The sequence below is a fragment of the Acomys russatus genome, chromosome 16 (assembly GCF_903995435.1).
Source record: "Acomys russatus chromosome 16, mAcoRus1.1, whole genome shotgun sequence".
Lineage (NCBI taxonomy): Eukaryota > Metazoa > Chordata > Mammalia > Rodentia > Muridae > Acomys > Acomys russatus.
Window position 1 is genome coordinate 10,251,697 of NC_067152.1, and position 22,818 is coordinate 10,274,514.

The following is a 22,818-nucleotide window of genomic DNA, read 5'->3' on the forward strand; positions in this document are numbered from 1 at the left end:
AAGCAAGACATTTTCAGTGAGAGACCAGTGCTTGCTCTTCCATAAACCCAATAAATGCAAAGATGTATGTAAGAGACACACATGCGTGGAGAGGTAAGGGATGTTGACTAGAACAGGTAAAGTGGACGTGGTAGCTCATGCCTGCAGTCTCAACACTCAGGAGGCTGAAGCGAGAGGCCAGCCTGGACTACCTGCTCAGACCCTAGCTCTAAAATAAAGATAAAATGACACAGTTGTTCATTTTTATCTTCTCAGTCATTTATTTGCTTTAAGGAAATAATTTGCTTTTAAGGATTTTGGAGCTCGGCATGGTGGTGCACACCTGTAATCCCAGCAGTTGGGGAGCAGAGGCAGGTGGATCTCTGTGAGTTTGAAGTCAGCCTAGGCTACAGAGTGACCAGGTCAGTTAGGGCTGCAGGAGAAAAAAAAAAAAAAAAAAAACTTCTGTTTTTCAGATAATGATCAAACAGTCTAGCTTTTGCCTTTAAAAGAAAAAATCTGATTGCAAGTTTGTCTTTGCATGTAGTCAGAAAGCTTACATTGGTAGGTGTGGTCGTAAGTTAGGAGGTAAGGAGTGTAGAGACTGGAATGTCTACGCTGAACTTCACTGTGGCGATGAGTTGTCACCTGGCTGGCTGGCCTCCACTGAAGATTGTGTTGGAACTGTGAGGGTGTGAGCTTAGTCTGCTCCCCGCAGTTCAGACCTTCCCTGGGGCTGTAGACAGGCTGCTTAGATCTGATTTAAACTGCAGTAAGAGTTGCAGAGCTCTAGGCAGAGAGCCAGCTCAGCAATTCAGAGTAATTGCTCTGCTGCTTCCTCAGAGAACCAAAATTCAGTCCCAGCACCCACAGCAGGAGGCTCACAACCACCTGCACCTCCAGCTCCAGGGAAGCCAGCACTCGGCACCCGTGTGCATGTGCATACCAGTAACAGTTAAAGATAAATCTTTAAGAGTTCTAGAACTTGATTCCAGTAGTTCTAACACTGCTTTGCTTGGACTTCTACCATGACAGCCCTGGCCTCATTCTTGTTTGCCCCTGCCCAAATCAGAAGCCAATGTCTGTCTACTTTACAACTTTAATCTACCCATTGGGGGTTTTGGAATTTAACCTATATACATTCTAACCCATGGTCTAAATGACTTGAGGGTTTTTTGAGAATAGATTACGTAGCTCTCATGGCAGAACAAGGACCACAGGAGTCACATTTCTGTTTTAGCGCCTCTTAAAACAAGGCCCACAAAAGAGTTTAGGTCCTAGGAATTTGTTGTATTTTTTTAAAATAAAAATTGTGTTTACAGTGCCCTGCTTGCATGTACACCTGCACACCAGAAGAGGGCATCAGATCACATTATAGATGGTTATGGTTGCTAGGAATTGAACTCAGGACCTTGGAAGAGCAGTCAGTGCTCTTAACCTCTAAGCCATCTCTCCAGCTCCCAATTTGTTGTATTTTTAAAGCCCAGTAATAATTTATTCTATAGAGGATTTTGAGTTCTAGGAGCCATGAGGAAGGGGATGTCTGTTCAAAGCTTCCATTTCTGTGAAAACAAGTGTTGAAGTGCATGTTGCTGCCCACAGGGGCTTTCACATAGGGACTCAGAACACTGTGTCTGTCAGGAGAGAAGGCTGACATACTTGCCCTGTGTAGGGCTCCCATTCACATATTCTTGACAGTGGGTAGTGTCCCAGCATCTGCACAGAATCAACAAGGATGGCCTTAAACTAGGACACCCAGCAGTTTGGTTCTATTTGAGCCCTACTCAGCACACATGAGTCCTCTTGACCCAGTGGATGGTCAAAGAAAAACATATAGACAGTTGTTTGCAGCTCAGCATTGGATTAAAAACTAAATAGCACTTGATGGAGGGTAAACTGCCCGAGTTTCATATTTCTGCTGTATTTTTTTCTTGTGCCCAGATACTGTCAGATGTTGCAGGTAGCTCTGTTCATCAGGATTATCTCTGGGAATCCCCCACAATTCATTGTCAGGCTTTGAAATGGAAAGCGGCATTTAACCTTAAGGTGGGAGATATTTAGCATTAATTAGGATGAAGAAAGATGCAGGTCCATCAAACTCCTGCAGCTAATAGAAAAGGCCATTTCTACCTGAGTCTCAGATGACATATGTCACACTTAGAATCTGTGCCATTAAAAGCCTGTCACTCAGAGCCATTCCCTGGATCTGTTGATTAGGTTGTGTGGTGCTTTAAAAACACATCTGAATCATCATCCCTCAGAGAACTGGAGATGGCTGGCGTCACTGTTTGGTCCTAACTTGGAGCAGTCTGCAAATAATCCGTCCAAAAGCTAAATGCAGAAAAGGAATAAAAAGACAAAATATCTTTCAGAGACTTGGAAAGGTCACTTGTGACGTCGTAGAGGAGTAAATGAGATAATCTGGAAGGTTAGCCCTGTACAGCTTGACGACTTGATTTCTGTTGTGGTGCTGCCTCCTTTGGTTACCTGTTGTAGTAAAAGGTGTGCCAGAGTTGAGACTGAGTTCATCTCAGACCTTTTAATAGTACTCCTAAATACCCTGGAACACAGTTAGAATATTAATTTAGCCTGTTCATCTCCAGCTGTGCCACCATAAAGAGGCTGCAGCTACTGCAATAGGCTTCCTAGACTATGGAAAGAAAGTAATTGCTGGGTACAGGCTGATGCTGACAGGCTACTCTTTCCCCAGCAGCCCCTGAAAGTAACTTTACAAAACATTATTATTGTTATTAAGCATTTTTAGCTCACTTTTGTGTTTCAGAGTGCCTTATAATAATCATTTCTATTTACTCTTCCTATTGATGTCCTGAGAAGGAAGCAGGTTCGTAGTGTTACGGCCACGTGTTGCACATGGTGTGTATATACCAGTGGACCAGGCAGCCCTCTCCTTGTACCATCTGTGATCTGCTTTGGGCAGTCTCAAAGCAGAGGCTGAAGCAGGCATTCTGTTCCTTTGTTCACTGAATCCATTTTTTTAAAAACCACTTTTATTTGAGATGTCAATATTGTGTGTTTTATGCTCTTTAAATGCAGTTTACAGTAAGAAATATAGTTTTATATGATGTGCACTTACATAGGTGAAATGAACATTAAATATTACTGTCTATGAACTACACAGTGATATTTTCTGTTTTGTCCCTTTTGATCTTTTTAAGGCATGGTCTTGCTATGTTGCCAGTGCTGGCTTGGGATCCTTCTGCTCCCAACTCGTGCAGACTGGGCCCATAGGTGTGCTCCATTACATCTGGCTGGTTTTGATGCTTTGAAACAGGATCTTGCTATCTTGCTATGCAGTCTATAGTGGCTTCCTACTGGGGCATCCTCCTGCCCCAGCATCCCAAATCCTGGGATTATAAGATGTGCTAACATACATGGCCACAGTGATATTTTGTTTGTATTTATTTTAATATTCCAGTTTCAACTTACTCAATTTTAAGAACCGCCAGTTGGCCAGGCTAAGGATACTTGCTTTTGTTGTTTTGCTTTGTTTGTTTGTTTGTTTGTTTGTTTGTTTTTTAAACAGGGTCTTTTAAGTTGGGCATGGTGGCACACACCTGTAATCCCAGCACTCCAGAGGCAGAGGCAGGTGGATCTCTATGAGTTCAAGGGCAGCCTGGTCTATAAGGTCTAGGACAGCCAAGGCTACACACTCGGGGAGGGGGGGGCAGTGAGGGGGGTGTCTTCCTCTTTAGCCCTGGCTGTCCTAGAACTCACTAACTCACTATGTTTGCCAGGCTAGCCTCCCCTGCCTTCTTTAATCATGTGCTAGGATTAAAGGTGTGCATCACCATGCCAGCACTAAAGATACCTGAAGCACTATACAATGGCAGCACTTAGGATCCGGAGACAAGCAGATCCCTCTGAGTTCAAGGTCAGTAAGTTTTAGATCAGCCAAGGTTACATAGTGAAAGCCTGCCTTAAAAATGGGTTGGTGAGTGGATTGATACACACTTTCTTTTCCTTTACTCAGAGATAAAAGAGTATATCTTTTCATATTAAAACATAAATATGCATTATGAAATTACTCAATAGAATTTCAAAGGAACTGTCCTTATCATAGACTAATTTATACTAAAATAATTCTGACCTTATTCTCTCCTAGTAAGTGTTCAGAATTTCCCCCTCTGTTTAGGAGAAAAACAAGAAGTGCTCCTTTAAGTGAACCTTTAAACTAGTTCATATCTTGTCTAAACCCAAAGGGGGTCCAAAAGCCTTGCATAGAGGACTAGAAATGAGCTCAGCTGCTGAATGCACTTGCTGTTCGTGTGCAGGACCTGAGTTCACTACCCACAGCCGGTAGCTCAGAACTGCATCTCATAAGCAGCCTGTAACACCTCCTCCAGGAATTGATATTCCTTCCTGCCTCCATAGGCACCTGTTCTAATGTGATACATGTACACCCCCCCACACACACACACTCTCTCTCTCTCTTTTAAAAATTGCTTGCGTGATAATTTTTATGCTCACTTTTACATCACAGCTACCTCACTCTCCTACAGAAACTACAAATCCTATAGTAAACAAAAGACAAAAATTTCTTCAAATAACTCATGTTTTGCTGAGAAGAGGTATAATCAAGCTAACAAGTAAATGTTTAAAAAAAAAAAGTAAAAATCATTTGGGTCAGGAAAGATGACATTAAAAACTAAACTAAAACAAGTGTCTAGCTGTGGCTCTGGCTCCTGGGATTGGAGAGGGATGTGAGGTGTGACTATCATAATACACGGTCCACAAGACCCACCTGCCCGAGATCACTGTGATTAAAGCAGAGCCTTGAGGTAGTGAACCATGCAGGTGTCCCCGGAAGAAACAGCAAGTGCAAATGCACAGGGTAAGGACAGCCTCTGTATCTGGAGCTGCAAGGGAAGCCATCACAGGTGAATGGGGACCAGATTATAGTCAGCTGTATTCTGAATGAGAAGGGACCATTGAAGGCTCGAGCTGAGAAATCCTTCCAGCTGCTGTGTTGGGAGGAAACTGGAGAGGCTAAAGGTTGTGAATGGGAGTTAACAGGCAGATGAGTGGAAACAAGTGCAGAAATAGTAAGGTGCTAAAAGGTTTTATATTCTATTTATTAAGCTTGAAATGATGGCGGGGGCTAGAGGGAGAGCTCAGTGGTTAAGAGCCTAGTCTGCTCTCCCAAAAAATCAAATTTGATTCCCAGCACCCACGTCAAATGAATGGCTCACAACCTCATGTATCCAATGCCTCTGGCCACCATGAGCACACACACAAATATGCACAAAACCATACACAGATGCACATTTATACATAATTTTTTAAATTATATTTAAGAACAGTGATAATAAGAAAGTGGGCTTGATAGTGATCCCAGCACTTGGAAGGCAGAGGTGAGAGGACACAGCAAGCTCCAGGCTAGCCTGGGCTACATAATTAGACCCACTATCTTATATAAAGGTTTCATTTTGTTTAAGTTGTAATGTACTATACCTGTCTCTCTAAGAGTCAGAGGTAGAAGGATCAGAAGTTGAGGCCCAGCCTGAGCTACACAGCAAGAGTCTATCTTTAAAACCAGAAGGCCTGGGGCATAGCTCAATGTCAGAGCACTTGCTAGCATGGGGAAGCCTAGAGCAAATGCCCAGCACCTTAAAGAAAAGGGAGAGGGAGAAGAAAAAATGAAGAAGGAAGAGAAGGAGGAGGAAGAGGGGGAGGAAGGAGGAGAAGAAGAAGAACAGGAGGAGGAAGAGAAGAGGTTCTGGAGCTGGAGAGATGGCTCAGCAGCTAGTACTTGTTGCTCTTGAAGCAGACCCCAGGTTCAGTTGCCAGCACTCACATGGTGACTCACAGCTGTTAGTGACCCAGTTCCAGGGGAGACAGGTCCCTCCTGTGACTTCTGCAGGCCCCAGACATTGTCATGGTCCACAGGCATGAATGCAGGCGAAACACGTACATGTGCAGTGATCTCAAAGAGGAGGGCAGGTTCTGCTTACACTCAAAGATGGTTGGCGTATCCATGGGCGTCTAGCTTGCTTTTGTTTGTTTGGTTGGTTGGTGTGGTTTTGGTTTTATTTTTGTTTTGAGACAGGGTCTCACTATGTAGCCTTGGCTGGCTTGGAACTCACTGTGTAGACCGGGCTGACCTCAGATTCACAGAGATCTGCCTGCCTCTGCCTCCCAGGTGCTGGGATTAAAGTTGTGTCCCAGCATGCCTGGCTAGTATCTATCATAGTTTAGGGTACAGTCTCTTAGATAATATTTCAACTCTGATTTCACACTGAAAGAACCACCACGACCATCTCACCCGGGCCTCACTGATAGCCTGTGATCCTGAGAGATCTTTGTTACACATATGAATGAAGTGTAAAGGAAGGAAACAAGTGAACAAACTAGTGCATTGGCCCATGTATGTAACTCATTCCAGCAAATACTGCTGGAACTGGGCAGCATGCTGCTAAAAGTGTGGTGCCCCTGCATTCTCAGCTTACTGTATCAGTAGCAGCTTTGTGTAAACAAGTTTGTGTTCTACACTGTAATAGTAGTGTGTACACTGGGTACTGTGAGGGGGCCTGAGGCTTTCTGAAAATTTAATACTGACCTAGTCTTACAGTTAGATAAGGTAGACAAATCTTAAGGAAAAGAATGATTCAAGCAGAAAAAACAGTATGAAAAATGCAGAGCTTGAGTTTCAGTATTGGAGACCAAGAAGTAATTTGGATATGGTTGAAATGATGGGAAAAGCCCAGAGAGGTGGCTTTTCAGGGCACGAGTCCTGAAGCGAACGCACTTCTGCCCAATGGTCACAGTTTGAAGACTACAAAATAGATAGAAGAATTAAAACAGTTCTCCAGCAAGTAACCTGTGCGGTTACTCATAAAAGATGGCCCTTCCAGCCGGCCGTGGTGGCGCACGCCTTTAATCCCAGCACTCAGGAGGCAGAGGCAGGCGGATCGCTGTGAGTTCGAGGCCAGCCTGGTCTACAAAGTGAGTCCAGGACAGCCAAGGCTACACAGAGAAACCCTGTCTCGAAAAACCAAAAAAAAAGATGGCCCTTCCAAGCCACAGAGAATCATTTAGCTTAAGCAAACAGTTGGTCAGTAAGCTTTAAAAACTCTCTGATTCCTATGTAGCATAATAGCACTACTAGAACCTTAGGTAATCCAGTGTGTGGTTCTCGTTAATGATAAAGGAAAAAACCAAAACAGGAGATGGAGATAGAGAACGCAGTTTCTTACTGTCATGCAGTCAGCAAATGCTGGAGAGTTAGCATTCTGTGTGCTTAGCAGATATGAACCCCTGACTTCTCTCTACGACAGCCTTGTGAATAATGCTTTGATCTTTTTGTCAACAAGAAATTAATCTGAATACTGCTTGCCTGTAAGTCACACCGCAAGCAGGAGTGAAAGTTAGAATTTGAAATCAGTTGTTCTGGCTCCCAAGACTCTCTCAGCATTGTCTGCTGCCTTTGAAATATCTGCTTCACAGAATTATTCTAGAGCAGGCATTTGGGGCCAGCCTTCGGGGAAGATGAGAACCCTGTCATGTGAGGCACAGAGGGTTCCTGCCTTTCTGTTTCTGAGCTCTAGATGGTAGTCAGGTGGAGGTCTAGCCTGCTAACCTCAAGGAGCATTTCATGGACTTTGATGGATGATGGGCTGTAATTGGGATAGCCATCTCAGAAGGGCAAATGTTTATGGACTCACTCAGGCTTCTTAGAAAGCACTGCTGTAAATTAATGGTCTTTCTAGACGCTGTTTCCAGATGGAGAAGTTGTAATTCTTTCATATATAGAGCAGATCCCTGGTGTCTGTTGTAAATAACCTGTCAAGTCTATTCCGATAAAAGCTTTTGGTTAAGAACCACCATCCCCTGGGGAGATAAGCGCTATATTTTCTCTATTTTTAGTTTTATCACAAATGCTTAGAATGTAGTGAACACCAACGAATGTCTAAACTGATGACACATTGTGAGAGCTAACTGCTTTGTATTCAAGAATGATAATAATAATCATCATTAGTATTCATGAACCTCTCACGTGGCCAGCCAGCTCCATTTCCCCAGTTTTCAGTTGGGGTGTGTGTGTGTGTGTGTGTGTGTGTGTTGTTTTGGGTTTTTTGTTTGTTTGTTTTTTGAAACAGGGTTTCCTCTGTGTACCCTTGGCTGTCCTGGACGCACTTTGTAGACCAGGCTGGCCTTGAACTCACAGCAATCCACCTGCCAGTTTTCACTTGTAAATGTCCTTTACAGAGCCAGACACTGTCTTAAGATCTTCTTGAGGCTCTAATTTGAAGTAAGAGCTTTCTTTTCTCTAATTCTTCTGCCGAAGATTAGGTGAATGTATGCATAGCTCTCTTCCAGCAGCCCACAGCTGGTTTAAGTCTGTGAAAGGGGCACTTCAGTGTACCGTCACAGTGCCTTGCACCCCCTTCCTGACGGCAGTCCTGGTAGAGAGACTGCTGGATTAGTCTCTCTGAGAAGCTTCTGCACTTGGGACTTGGAAGGCTGGAAGTGCAGCTCCCCAAGAAAATAACTGAAGAGACTCTGAGAGATCAGAGAGGTGTGTTATCAAGGAGCATGCCCAGGAAATGGGGGAAAGCAAAGGTGCTAGCACATTCAGAAGGCAGAGTTGGTGAGAACTGTGAGGACGGCAAGCACTTCAGAAAGGAGTTTCTTCAATCACAAAGCCACAGTTTTGTAGTTGTTAATTTAATTTTTTATTAAAAATTTTCCTATGCGCTTATATTATTATACATATATACAGTAAATTATCTACAGCAAGAAGAACCACAAAACAATCAGGAATTATATATATGTTACTTTCATAGAGTTTTGTAGTTTTGATGAAGGGACATGTATGTAGCTTGAGTAGGAAGGAGGGGAGGATGGATGCGTGGGTCAGTGCCGCAGTCATGTACACACACACAAAAAGCACCCAAAATCTTAAAGTAGTTTGAAAAGACACAGCTGCAGAGATGAGTCTTCGTCTAGAACAGTGGCTCTCACCCTCCCTAGTGCGGTGGCCCTTTAAGACAGCGCCTCATGCTGTGATGACCCCAACCATAACATTATTCTCCTTGCTAGTGCAGAGCTGTAATTGTGATACTGCTATGAATCAGAATGTAAATGTCTGATACGCAGGGAATCTGATATGTGACCCCTGGGAAAGGGTCATTCAGCCTGCAAAGGGTCACAGCGCACAGGCTGAGAACCTGTGGTATACAGGGTTTGCCATAGACAGTCCCTCTGGAGAAAGAGTGCTCACAAGTGCTCATGGTTACATGTTGGTGAGTGGTCAGGGGTGTGCGCCGCAGTCTGAGCCGGGCTGTGTTGATCGGGAGGCCTGCACTGACTGAAATAGGAAGTCGATTTCTAGACACACCTGTTCCCCTCGCCCCCTCCTCCCTGGCTCCTTATTGATGTCCCCATTTGTCCATTCCGCTTCCCTGCCAGGTGGCTGTTAAAAACAATATTGACGTCTTCTACTTCAGCTGCCTCATCCCACTCAATGTGCTTTTTGTAGAAGACGGCAAAATGGGTGAGTGTGTCCTCCTGTCCTGCTGACTGTGCCTTGGCCATCGTCTGAGTGGCAGGCATAGCATAGCCCTAGACGTACAGACCATTTTGAAATTTTAAAATGAGATTAGTATATTCTAGAGCCCCAATAAATAATTGATCATTGATCCTTTGTCAGTCGCTGGGATTTGGGATGGCAGAGATGTGGGGTTTGGGGACAGCTGTGAATTCAGTCTTTGCCATTTATTATCTGTGTGACTGTGGGCAAGATGCTTCAGTCTCTTGTTTGGTTTCTACCTTTGCAAAATGGAAGTAGTTTCTATAATGAATTAGTGAGCTGATGTGTAAGTTTAGCACTTGTTCTACAGTAAGTACAGACCAAGAAGGATTCAGTAATTGTGGTAAACCACTAGTCTCTAGCCTACCCTAAGGTAGCTAAAGTTGAGGGCCAGCTTGGTCTACAGAGTGAGTTCCAGGACAGCCAAGGCTACACAGAGAAGCCCTGTCTCAAAAAAACAAAAGAAGAAAAAAAACAAAAGAAGAAAAGAAAGGTCACAAGATGTGTCCAAAGTCATCTATGGGAGTACAAAGAGCCAAAACTAAACTCTTAAGTGAACCTTTCTTCCGGTGTATGTTAGCTCAGCCAATAAAGGCCTAGTATATACATGGCTTTCACATATCAAAACCTCGGCTCCAGCTCTAGCCTGCCCCTCACAGGTCAAAGGAAAACTGGAGGGAGGCATGAGGAAACAGAATACTGACATGCCACCCTTCTTCCCGTCCCACACAGAGCGCCAGGTCTTCCTTGCAACATGGAAGGATATTCCCAATGAAAATGAACTCCAGTTTCAGATTAAGGAATGTCATTTAAATGCTGGTGAGTAATAACTCTTGATTCATTTTCATCTTAGTAAGTCAAATTAGATGTTTAAAGTTTTTCTTTCCTGACTCTACTCTCTACATTTTACATGATTCTAGTGGATTACATGTTAAATACATTACTTTGCAAATCTCTCTCTCTCTCTCTCTCTCTCTCTCTCTCTCTCTCTCTCTCTCTCTCTCTCTCCCCCTCTCCCCCTCTCCCCCTCTCTAGTTTTTCGAGACAGGGTTTCCCTGCATAGCCTTGGCTGTCCTGGACTCGTTTTGTAGACCAGGCTGGCCTCGAGCTCACAGCGCTCCGTCTACCTCTGCCTCCTGAGTGCAGGCAGAGAAGCCTGTCCTGAAAAACCAAAATAAGTAAATAAATAAATTGTAAATAAATAAACTAGCCTAACTTGCACAAGAGCCTAGGTTTGCTCTCAGTACCACAAATTGTAGAAAAACATGAAAGAAACAAACTATAAGCCATAACTGGTCTGTGTGCTCTACTAATGCTGCAGTAGTAGAAGGAACTGTCAATCATGGTACTTAAATGTCCTCAGCATCAAGTACCTGAAGTGGTAGGTAGGGGCAGTCACCCTCCTAAGAACTGAAAGACTTCTCATCTCTCGTATCAGCATGTGGCACTGGAGCAAAGCCTGTATTTAGAATTCTATTTATTCATAAAGCATGTATCGCAGTTGGCTGACGCCTAGCTGGTAACCTTTACTGTTACTCCCATCCCTCAACTTTACTAACCTTTTTAATAACCACTAATTCCCAAGCCCCTTTGCAGTTAACTTTGTTACTACAGTAAAATACAAAAAGAGGTAACCCAAGAGGAGAGACACCAGCAGCTGTCCTTCCCCAGGGCCTTGTTTCACCAGAATATTTGCTGTTGAGAACACTGGCTTTTGTTCTAGTCTTTCTTCCCTTCCTGCCTGGCACTCTCCTCGTTTACCCCTCAGTTCCCGCTCTGTGCACGGTGGTCCTCCTTACGGGTTCTCAGCACACTGCCCTTCTCCACTGGGGCCGGAGCAGGGCATTGGAGAAAGGAGTATAGAAGTATAGAAAGTATATGTTCTATGTGTGTAGTATAGAAAGAAGAAAAGGGCTCCCCCTGCCCTCTCACCCCAACTCTCCGTACTGCATTTTGGTTTTGGGGTCTGTTGTATTTCTCTTCTCTGTTTAGACAGCTCTTTGCATGTAGGGCTTTTGAAATCCAACTCGATAGCTATCAGCATCTTCCCTGTGCTGGCTCTTAAATGTGCTGGTCCAGTCGCACCTCCAAGGCATTCAGGAGGTCAGTGCCTTCTGGAAGCCTCAGACATAAAGATAGTCTGGCATCCTTTGAGCAGACACTTCAGGCAGAACGTATCCGTGGTCAGGGTTACCTCACATCTCCTCTGCCCCTGGACGGGGAAGAGAGACTCTGTAATGATTAGTGAGTTGAGTGTCTTCATCCTGTGGGTTTTTAAGTTGCTGGCAGTGCTAGTTGTTGCTTCCTCTAAGCTCACCAGTCAATTACAGTGAACTGTTTTTGTGAGCACAGAAGCTCCATAGAGTGGACTGTTCCTCAGGAAGCAGGAAGCCTCAGCTATAGAATTCGTGTGCTGGTGACAAAACCAGCATGTGCCCCCATGAGAGAATCAGCTCTGTACTCTATTATATCAGAGACTGCTCTGGGTCAACCACATGCCATGGCATGTTCCTTAATAAAATGTAGGGAACTTTCCTATAGTGATTAAAATTAGAAAATGCGGCTGGAGAGATGGCTCAGAGGTTAAGAGCACTGACTACTCTTCCAGAGGTCCTGAGTTCAATTCCCAGCAACCACATGGTGGCTCACAACCATCTATAACATGATCTGATGCCCTCTTCTGGCCTGCAGGTGTACACGTAGGCAGAGCACTATTTACATAGTAATAAATAAATTAAGAAAAGAAAAATCTTACCTTAGAAAAACCTGGCTGACTCCATGTTGCTTGTAGAGCTACAGATCACAAATGCTTGCTTGCCACTGTTCCCTACAAAGAGTAGGACATAGAGGAATTGGGGAGTAGTTGTGGTTTCAGGGATCCTGTGTGAAAGTACTTGCATGTGAAATTTGGCTGATGAAGGGCTTTAGTCTGGCCTGCCAAAATACTAGACAGAAAGGACTCCGTACTGCGCCAAAGCGCGTGGCCTTTCTCCCAGGGAAGCACTCTCCTCTGATGTCCTCACAGCTGACTCAGTTCTGAAAACCGCCATGGCCTCATGCCAGTTCTTCCTCTGTGTGTGTGTCCCAAATGCTGTTGAACCAGCTTCTGGTGGCACACGTCATGGCAGAAGGGCACATGGAGCATAAAGAAAGATGCCAGTTCGTCTTCTCTAGCTGTCCCAGGCCATTTCCATGCATGATCACTGCTAATCTTACAAGACCACTTTCTAACTCTTCCTTGCCTCCACTCTGAGGTATGGAATGCCTGGGCCTTTACATTTCCTCCCAGCCATGAGGACTCAATTAACAGGAACCTTTGCAGGTTTAGTGTCTTCTGATTCAACACCCTGTGTCTAGCTGGGAGCTAAAAATACCACCCTTTCCAGCTGATCTTCCCTAATCACAATAGCACCCGCACTTAAAATAGCTCTTCTGTGCTAGCAAAGACATTTGACAGATGGAAGGAACACTCCGGGCTACAGGAAGTCACAGCCTTAAAGGACTCACCAACATAGCAGTGAGCTTCTCTGCCTCTTCTCTGAGCTTTCTAGAGAAGAGAGAAACCCTCTGCAAGTCTTAGTAATCAGAGCGTAATGAAAATGTTCACGTGCCAGTGTTGGTGGCTCTGCTATTTGCTGTAAATACCGATGCACAAGATTCCTGGTTTTTTGGTTTTGTTTTGTGTTTGTTTGCTTGCTTGCTTGCTTGCTTGCTTGCTTTTGAGACAGGGTCTCATTGTGTAGCCCTGGCTATCCTGTAGATCAGGCTGGCCTCAAACTCACAGAGACTTATGCCTCTTGAGTGCTGGGATTAAACATGTGCCACCACACCTGGCCTGTTCCATATCTTACCTTGTAGCTACATTTGGGATCATTACATATTTTGAAGCACTACCTTCAGTGCACAAGAGGAAGGTGCATTTCTATCCACATCTCAGAGGGGTACTTGTGGCAAGCACTCTTACAAACCTGACAGTTATGTGTTTAACTATGCTCAAGAAAGCCTCAGACACCTGGCGTACCTCTTCACTTGTCTGGCACTGCAGTGAAAAGGAGCTGTTTCTTTAGGCATGGGCACTGAGAACGAGTTAGATCTCTGTTTTACTGTGGCTTTCCCATCCTTTGGAACATTTCAAAAATGGAAACTTTTCAAGTTGGCACTTAACTGTAGTTCTTTTCCCTAAATGATTTTTTTTTTCCAGTCATTTTCAGCAGTCCTTTTCAGATGAGCAGTTTTGAACTTGCTAACCAATGTCCCATAAGGGCCCAAATGCAGATTTCTACCTTCCTTTTTTGATATCCTTTTTACTCTTATTGTTGACAAAATTGTGGCCTTAGCTAAAGAAGAAAGCTGAAGAAAGACACTTTGACACCTTCTGAGAGCCCAGAGGACTGACTGACCAGGTTTGTGGGAGGGAAAGGTAAATGAGAAGTCATCTTGAAACAAGTCCAGTCACAGCTGACCATTGTCCTGCTTTAGGACACACATCAGGAGCTCAAATTTTGAGACTCTGTCCTGTGTACCAGTAGCTCAAATATGTAAAACAAACTGTGATGTTTTATTAAAAAGTCTGTTCCGTGTGGCTGGAAGCTGCCTAACATCCAGCTCTCGCTGTTGTCGTGGCCTGCCTCGCCTCCTGGGAGGAGGTTTTGGGGTATGCATCACAGCATTCACCACCCTTGAATGGTACACTTAGCAGAGCAAATATTCTTCAGCCCATAAATCCTCAGGCTCAAACCTAAAGCCTTAGCATATGTAAGGCCCAGGTCCTTGTTTGATAAATGCCCAGCATTGGTTCAGTGTGTCACACTGTAAAAATAGGTCAGATGTGGTGACTTACATCACTGCAAGCCGGAAGCCAGCTGGTTTTACACAGCCCAGGTTACATAATGAGACCCCCTCTGAAACAAGCAGGCATACACCTTAAATAATAATATGCCTAAAAACGAACAAATAAAATAAAACATTGACTCATACATACTTTGTTATAGAACCCTCCTCCTTCCATTCAGCCTTCTGGTAGAAATCACAGTTCCTCCATTCAGCACAAAGAGAGCGCTCTCCTTCCCTGTCATGTTACAAAAATGGTGAACTCACAAGAAGTCTGCAGGCATCTGGGCCTCAGTCTATGCATAAAATGAATGTGTACCTGTGCAGCACAAAGCCTGTTCAACAAAGGCACCTGCCCTGCATGGTTTCTGCTACTCTGGAAAATAGGCAAGCACCTCAAAAGTTAAGGAAAGCTTTTGCAACTTAAAGTAAGTCCCTGTGTGTTAAAGACAGTCCTTTCAAAAAGCATTAGCCAAACTCCAGCTGGAAATGTTGCTTAGCAACCCGTTAAGTTGCAAGAGCACTTCAGTGTAGGAACCAGAGTGACAGCAAGAGCTGTCTGCCCCCCTATGAGATGATTGCAGAGTTTATTGAGGCTCCCTCCTCCATCAGTATTGCATAGAACTACCCTGAGAGATAGGCTTTTTGGGTGTGGGATAAAGCCGCGCCCCCTCTCTCTTTCAGTGTTCTGGGTAAGGGCGTTTTACCTAGAATGATCCTTTCACAGGGGTTACGTATCAGGTGTCCTACTTATCAGATATTTATATTACAATTCTTAACAATAGTAAAATTACAGTTTTAAAGTAGCAACAAAATAAATGGCTGGCGGAGGTGGTGCACACAGAGGCAGGCAAATCTCTGAGTTTTATGGCGGGGGGGGGGGGGTCACTAAAACATGAGGAACTGTATTAAAAAGTCACAGCATTGGGGCTTGAGAAATGGCTCAGCAGTTAGGAGCACTGACTGCTCTTTCAGAAGACCCAAGTTCAATTCCCAGCATCCTCATGGCAACATACAACTGTAACTCCAAGATCTGACACCCTCACACAGACATACATCCAGGCAAAACATCAATATAGTAAAGGAAGGAAGAAACAAACTGAAAATTAAAAAATAAATAAATAAATAAATAATATCTGCCTTTTTTAAAAAAAAGTCACAGCATTAGAAGATTGAAAACTAACTAAATAAATAGATGATAATATCCACCTGTTTTGTTTTGTTTTTTTAAAAAGTCACAGCACTAAGAAGGTTGAGAACCAGTGCCCTAGACAGTTGTGAGCTTGGAATTAAATCAGGTCCTCTGGGAGAGCAGGCAGTGCTCTTCACTGCTGAGCCATCTCTCCAGCCTCTATAGCCATTTCTTAAGTTACAACTGTTTGTCTTTGATATTAGTGAAAACTTTAAAAGGCAAAAAAATTAATAACTAACTGTGATTAAAAAAAATATTTACTGAATGAGACCTCAGTTGTGCCGTTGTCCACAGCTGCCTGGCATGGGTGTGGAAGGACGTCAGAGTGCGAAGGGCCTCTGAAAGCAGTTTCCATCCCAGCAGATGCTTAACCCTGTGGCTGTAGAAGCATCTCTAGCACCCAGGTCAATACAAAACTCGAAGACATATTTATAGATGTTGACAGCATCTGTGTGTCCAGATGCTGAGAAAAGCCAATGCTAAAAACATGAGGCCGCCTATGCTGAGATCTCAGCATTCCTGGAGACCATGCCTTGCTGTAGCATACCTTTTCGTGAGAGAGTTTAGTTCCTGAACAAGGCTGAGTAATTTGAGTTCTCTTCGGAAGCTAATGCAACAAATAGGTTACAAAAAAGCTGTGTTTATCCTCTGTGTGTGTATGAGGGGGGAGGGGGGAGGGGAGGGTTTCTGTGTAGCCCTGTGAGCCCTGGGTATCCTGAACTCACTCTGTAGACCAAGCTAGCCTCAAACTCAGAGACTGCTCCTACCTCTGTGCCCATGCCTCCTGAGTGCTGGGATTAAAGACACACCGCACGTGGTATATCACCTGTTTTTTTTTTTAAGATCTTATTTATTTTATGTATATGAGTGCTCTGTCTGCATGTACGCCTGCACACCATGCACAAAGGGCATCAGATCCCTGTGTAGATGGTTGTGAGCCACCATGTGGTTGCTGGGAATTGAACTCAGGACCTCTGGAAGAGCAGACAGCGCTCTCAACCTCTGAGCCATCTCTCCAGCCCATCACCTCTGTTCTCTTTTTTCTTTGTTTAATTTACTTCTTTTTTAAGGGTACAGTGCCTGCATGTACACCCGCAGGCCAGAAGAGGGCACCAGATCTCACTATAGATGGTTGTGAGCCACCATGTGGCTGCTGGGAATTTAACTCAGAACCTTTGGAAGAGTAGTCAGTGCTCTCACCTCTGAGCCATCTCCCGCTGCCCCTCCCCATCACCTCTGTTCTTAAAAGCTTTTCTGTCTCAGACTCTGCAACACGTCACACAGAAAAGTGACCTTTAATTCCAGAGAGCATCATGTTTCTTTGACACCAACCTGTTCTGCCCTGATATGGTGAGTGCAGAGACAGGTGTGGCCCACTTTGTTTCCTTGTTTGTTTAAAAACATGACTTTCTTTAGCATCTAAAGAATTGATTTGCCTGCTTCAAAAAAAATTCTTAAGTATTTACTTTAACTAACAAATCTGACTTAAAGAGACTTGTGCCACTCTGCCCTTTTCTAAACCTGGGAAACTGAGGCCCACCTGACAATAATATTGATTTGGGAAGAGTACATCTGATCATCAGTATAACTCTACTGGTTAGGGAACAGTATTCCAGAAACAAACACCAACACTGCAGTCTCAGCGGGGACCCCCACACACCCATCTCTCTGTCCCTGTCAGAGCACTTGGACTGTCTGTCTGTCATTGTGATGCTTAATATTGTCAATTTGACGGGGTCTGGAATCACCTAGAAGGCAAGCCTCTAGGCACGCCCCTGGGAATTCGTGTGTGGGAATATCCAGTTTAGTTGATTGCAGTGGGAAGGCCCACCTTAGCTGTGTGGCTTCCTTCCTTGTGGTGGGGTCCTGGGCTGAATAGAAGAGAGGAAGCAAGACTGCCACTAGCATTCATCCTGTGCTAACCATGGAGGCCGTGTTGTCAGCTGCCTCACGCTCCTGCTGCCGTGACCCCCCACCGTGCTGAAGTGTGGCCTGGACCTATGAGCCAAGATAACCCTCCTTTCGTATGCTGCTTTGGCTGGAGAACTGGGTCACAACAGTGAGAAAAGTAACTAATACGAGTACTTAGTCCTAGGCCTATCTATTGGCTAATCTTTACAGTAACTCTTACACCAGTGCTAATGCACCTCACTGTTTTCTGATATGATGGGCAGGCCCATCTTCCGCCGCCTGTGTCAGAAGAGCCTCCTGAACTGCGCACATGACAGAACTCATCGGGGAACTCCAGCGATGGCTCCCGAGCATGTCCGGGAGGGGAGCGCATTTGCCCGAGGCTTTAACTGAGAGTCTTAAGTTCTGCATCTCTGTTTCTAGACACAGTTTCCAGCAAGTTGCAAAACAACAATGTTTACACCATTGCGAAGAGGAATGTGGAAGGGCAAGACATGCTGTACCAGTCCCTGAAGCTCACTAATGGCATTTGGATTTTGGCCGAGCTACGGATCCAGCCAGGAAACCCCAATTATACGGTAAGGTCTACCCCAGAATGAGTGAGAGGGTTTAGATTAAGAAGTAAGAAGTGGGGTGTGGTGGCGCACGCCTTTAATCCCAGCACTCGGGAGGCAGAGGCAGGTGGATCGCTGTGAGTTCCAGGCCAGCCTGGTCTACAAAGCGAATCCAGGACAGCCAAGGCTACACAGAGAAACCCTGTCTCGAAGAGAAAAAAAAAGTAAGAAGCCAGACATTTATTTCTTAGTGTACTACAGAGACCCGGAGGAAGGCCTCTGATGCCCAAAACAGGCATTCAGTAAGGGAGTCCCCGTTTGCCTTCATGGAAAACCTCCTCTCCTCACTGTCGTCTTCTGACCTTTGAAAGGCATGGTGCTGGGGCTAGATGATTTGCCTCTGACAATAGGAGTTCTGCAGACCCATCGCACCGCTGACACACAGAGATGCTGCCTCCTCAGCATCAGTGCGGTGCTGTAATAAGCTGTTGAGAGGAGTGTTTCTAGCTGAGCATCATGGGGCACACCATTAATCCAGTGGAGGGTGGGTTGCTGTGAGTTTGAGGCTAGCCAGAGCTTCATGGTGAGACCCTGCCTGAAAAAAAAAGTGTTTCTGGGCTGAGAGATGATTTGCTGGGTAAGGGTGCCTGCTTGCTCTACAAACATTAGAACTTGCTCACATCTCCAGCACCCACATAAAAGCCGGGCATAACCACACATGCTGGAAACCCAGTGTTGCACTAGCAGGTGGCAGGAGGTCATTGGAGTTTGCTGGCCGGCCAGCCTCTCCAGGTTCAGTGGGAGACCTGCTTCAAGGTGATGTGATAGACAGGATGGAGCAGAATGCCCAGCACACTCCTGGCTTCTGCATATGCATGCGCACATGCACACACACGCAGACATACATGCACACAAACACACACAAAGCATTTCCTAGCTGGTTTACATTGAACTTTTTCTACTTTTGGAGTTCCGGGACTTAAGGATGTCTAGACCTAGACATAGCTACTACCACAAAGACATGATTTGAGCAAGTCACTAACTAATTATTCTTAGCCTGGTTTCCTTAGCCCAGAGGGAAGTGTCCAGCCTGCAGGTTCCCTTTAGCTTGAGGAACCTCCTCCAGTAGCCCACTGAACCAAAGAAGCCATTGCTTTGCTTGGCAGTGAAGACTGATCCGCAGGGCCCTGACGCTGGCTGATGTGTTGTGGTCTTCCAACAACTGACAAGCCTTGAGGTGGGGGACATACTGTATTCTCACGTTAGACTGTTTTGAAGGAATTGACAGGGGAAGAGGATTCAATGGTGACTAGTGCCGAGGAGGGTGAGAAGTCAGACTCGGAACCTTTTATTCCTGCAGCCCATTCCTTAATTTTGACAGCTGTTGTTTATACAAGCATGCATCAAAGACTAGTGCCACCCAAACAGAGATGCTTAATGTTCGTGCTGATGTAAGCTGGAATGCCTTGTGTGTGCCTGCTGCTGAGTCCTCTCGATTTGGGTTTTTACAGTAAGCGTTGGTGGGCTTTCCCTATGAGGTGTAGACCCCTCCCTCTATCTCGGCTACCATCTCTTACCTGGTTTTGTTTTAGGTTTCTGAGAAAGGGTCTCAAAATGTAGCCCTGGCTATTCTAGAATAACTATTATAACCAGACTGGCCTCAAATTCACAAAAGTCCTTTTGTCTCTGCCTCCCAAGTACCGAAATTAAAATGAGTTCTGGGATTAAAGGCATGTGCCATCGAGCCAGGCTTATCTCTTGTCTTTTTCAGGGAGTAATAATCTGTTCTGTCATTTACTTTAAGTTCTGCAGAACAGGAAAACACTCTACTCTAGAAGGAGAAAGTCTTGCTAAGAAATCCAGATCTTGAAAATAACTCCATTTATTTACTTCTCTAGACGTTTGTTCAAAGTCTGTGTCCATGTTTCTTTTTAACTCACTATATACATGGTCTATCTTTGCTAAGTTAAGGAAGCATATTAGTCCCGGGTTGTAGATCACGAAGCTTGTTGCCTGTAATCCCAGCACTCGGGAGGCAGAAGCAGGCAGAGCTCTGTGAGTTCGGGGCCAGCCTGGTCTACAAAGCGAGTCCAGGATCAGCCAAGGCTACACAGAGAAACCTTGTCTCAAAAAACCAACCAGCCAACCTTATAGTTAAGATTGGAGGGGCCAGTGAGAAGGCTCGGCAGGCAAAGTCACTTGCCACCAAGACTGACAGCTAACCTGATAAAGGTGAGGACTGTCTCCCGTCAGCTGTCCTCCTAACCACAAGCACTGTGGCACATGCACACACAAGTCAGGTGTGATTTTGTTTAAGAATGATTATTGAGACTAGATCCTAGTAGTATAGACCTGTGTTCCCAGCTGTGTGGGAAGCTCAGGCAGAAAGACAGAAAATTCAAGGCCAGGCTGGTCACCTCAGAGACTCAGTCTCAAAAGGAAAAGGAAAAGCAGGGCTGGGGAGTATCAGTCAGTGGCAGATACTTGTCAGCTGGGCTAGGCCCTAGGTTCAACCCTGAGTACCAGACGTGAGTTGAACAATGACTTGCTCAAAATCATGTGGGTTTTTGCGGGGGCAGGGAGTGTTGTTTTTAATAGACAAGTGATGTTTAAGGTTCTGGTGTTTGTTGTTGGTTCCTAATGCACATTGTTAAGAGAAGGGCTGTTCACGCCCTTAGATATAACTAACACTTTAAAAAAAAGACTTTATTTTGAAAGAACTCAAAGATTTTTAATGAGACTTTTTTCTTCTAACACAGTTTTTCATGTTGATAATATCTTACACTTTGAAGACTAGAAAATTACTAACGTAACTATAGACATAATGAGACTGTACACCATTGTCTGGTGGCTTTGATGTTTTTAGCATGGATTTCCTTACCTCAGAGAGCCACATGGGCTGTTGGTAGACACACAGCACAGCTGGACACCAGTAGAGTTGGGGTTTGTATTATCTATGGTTTGTATCAGTGAGCCCTCTACTCGGCTGTTCCACCTGTAGTGTCTCAGAATGTCAGAAACTATCCTGCCCTGAATGCTTGGATGCCTTTGGGACCGTGCTGTCTCCGTGCTGACCTCTCTTCTCTTCCTCTTCACAGCTGTCGCTGAAGTGTAGAGCCCCTGAGGTCTCCCAGTACATCTACCAGGTCTACGACAGCATTTTGAAAAACTAATAAATGGGTTCTGTACCCGACAGTCACCCTGTAATCGGTGCAAGCCAAGAACTCTAAACTGGAAGAAGTCGTCCTGCTGTGTAGAGCCTGACCCCAACCCCTGCAACACCCACCCCAATAGTGAGCAGCCATCCTGTGCTGACTGTAGCCTTCACCCCGTTGGATAGGGTAGCTCCCTGTGACATCTGTAACCACACTTCCATCACTCGCAACCTCGGCCACCTGCTGCCGCTCTCTGTCCTTCCTCGTGAGCTTCTCCGTGCTGTGCCAATGGCTAGCTTTTTCTACACCCTCTTTTGAGTGTAGTTTGATATTTTGTAATCGAAAGATCATTTCACAAGCAGACGAAGGCAACAAATTAAAGCAAGGTAAAGTGTCACCAAAACATAAGCTGCACCTTATTGTTTTATATTTTTGTACAGATGAGAAATTGAGGCAGAACAATGAGCAGAAAGGGTGCCTGGCATCACGAAGCACAGCCTTAGAGGAGACACAGCATCAGCCCCTTCTGGTGTCTGTGACACCCTGCTCCTGGTCACGCACATGTCCACTTCTCCCCTCTATCCAAACTCTTTCCCTGGCCAAGCACTCAAGCTCCCTCATGCCCCATGCTACACCATTTGATGACTCCATGCTTGGCAGTGGTGGTCCTCATTGATGCTTCAGAGTGTAGTGTAACTGGGCATGTGAGCACAAAGCTGGGAGACAGCAGAACTATGTTCCTTCCCTCTGCACTACCCCATAATCACACCGAGGAGGCTGAGAAGAGCGAATGCGCACAGGGCCCTCCGAGACTAGCCTTCTTCCCTGTATTTGTCAGGCTTGGTTCAGAACTAAAGTCAGTGTTTTACAGTTAAAATGGACTTTGATGTCTTATCCAACCCTGTTTTTCTACAAAGAAACGTAACAGGCAAAAGTTGATTTTGCCAAGACCTCTCGGCTCTTGAGTAGCAGAACTAAGACTGGTTCCCTGAAACTCCATCAGCTTCCCTGTGTGGCTGGCTCATTGTTGTTTGGGGTTTGTTTTTCTTTTTCTTTTCTCAAGGCCTTCTGCCTTTCCTGTGCCTGCCGCTGGCACTTTGCACACTGCATACTGAGTTTGGTGCTCCACTCACTCATTGGTTTCAGGTGGCAGTTGACGTCTTCTCAGTTACCTGAGTATACATCCAGGTAATGAGAGTGAAAGCGGAGCTGACATTTGCCAGGCTTCCCAAGAGCCCCAGTTGTGGAGGCTAGCTGGTGACGTAGACGTGTGTAGATGCTGCCAGTTCTCACTGTCTCTCAGCTCTCTGATCTGCTCCTCATCCGTGCTACTCAAGCCCAGTAAGATCATCCCAGAAGGCCATGTAGTTCTTGTCATCTCTCCAAGGGCTGGGGATGTGAAGTCCCCTCCCTAACACATTGGTATGACTCATTGAAGAGTGCCCCACACTCACCGCCCTGCTCAGTACTGTTCACACCACTTGAGATGTGGCGCTTGCTGCACAGTCTGGCACCTGGTATTCAGGGTCCTTTCAGAGTCCCCTGCTCAAGTCAGAAACATGCCAGCGTCCAAAGTCCTCATGCTGGACCCAGACCTGCCCCACTGGATCCAGAGGAAGAGATTGTGGAAAATCAGAGTAAATACTA

At 45.2% G+C, this 22,818-nt stretch overlaps 1 protein-coding gene across 3 annotated transcripts in view; it reads left to right on the top strand.

Moving 5' to 3' along the window:
* The window catches only part of Ap2b1 (adaptor related protein complex 2 subunit beta 1), a 109,376-nt gene extending 87,494 nt beyond the window's left edge, over window positions 1-21,882 (top strand). For all 3 annotated transcript variants that reach the window (XM_051158143.1, XM_051158145.1, XM_051158144.1), the window contains 4 exons: window positions 9,409-9,493; window positions 10,262-10,348; window positions 17,886-18,040; window positions 21,115-21,882. In XM_051158143.1, coding sequence (XP_051014100.1) covers window positions 9,409-9,493; window positions 10,262-10,348; window positions 17,886-18,040; window positions 21,115-21,189 — 402 coding nt within the window. In that variant the 3' untranslated portion in view covers window positions 21,190-21,882. The remainder of the gene's footprint in view (window positions 1-9,408; window positions 9,494-10,261; window positions 10,349-17,885; window positions 18,041-21,114) is intronic.
* The last annotated feature ends 936 nt before the right edge of the window (window positions 21,883-22,818 follow it).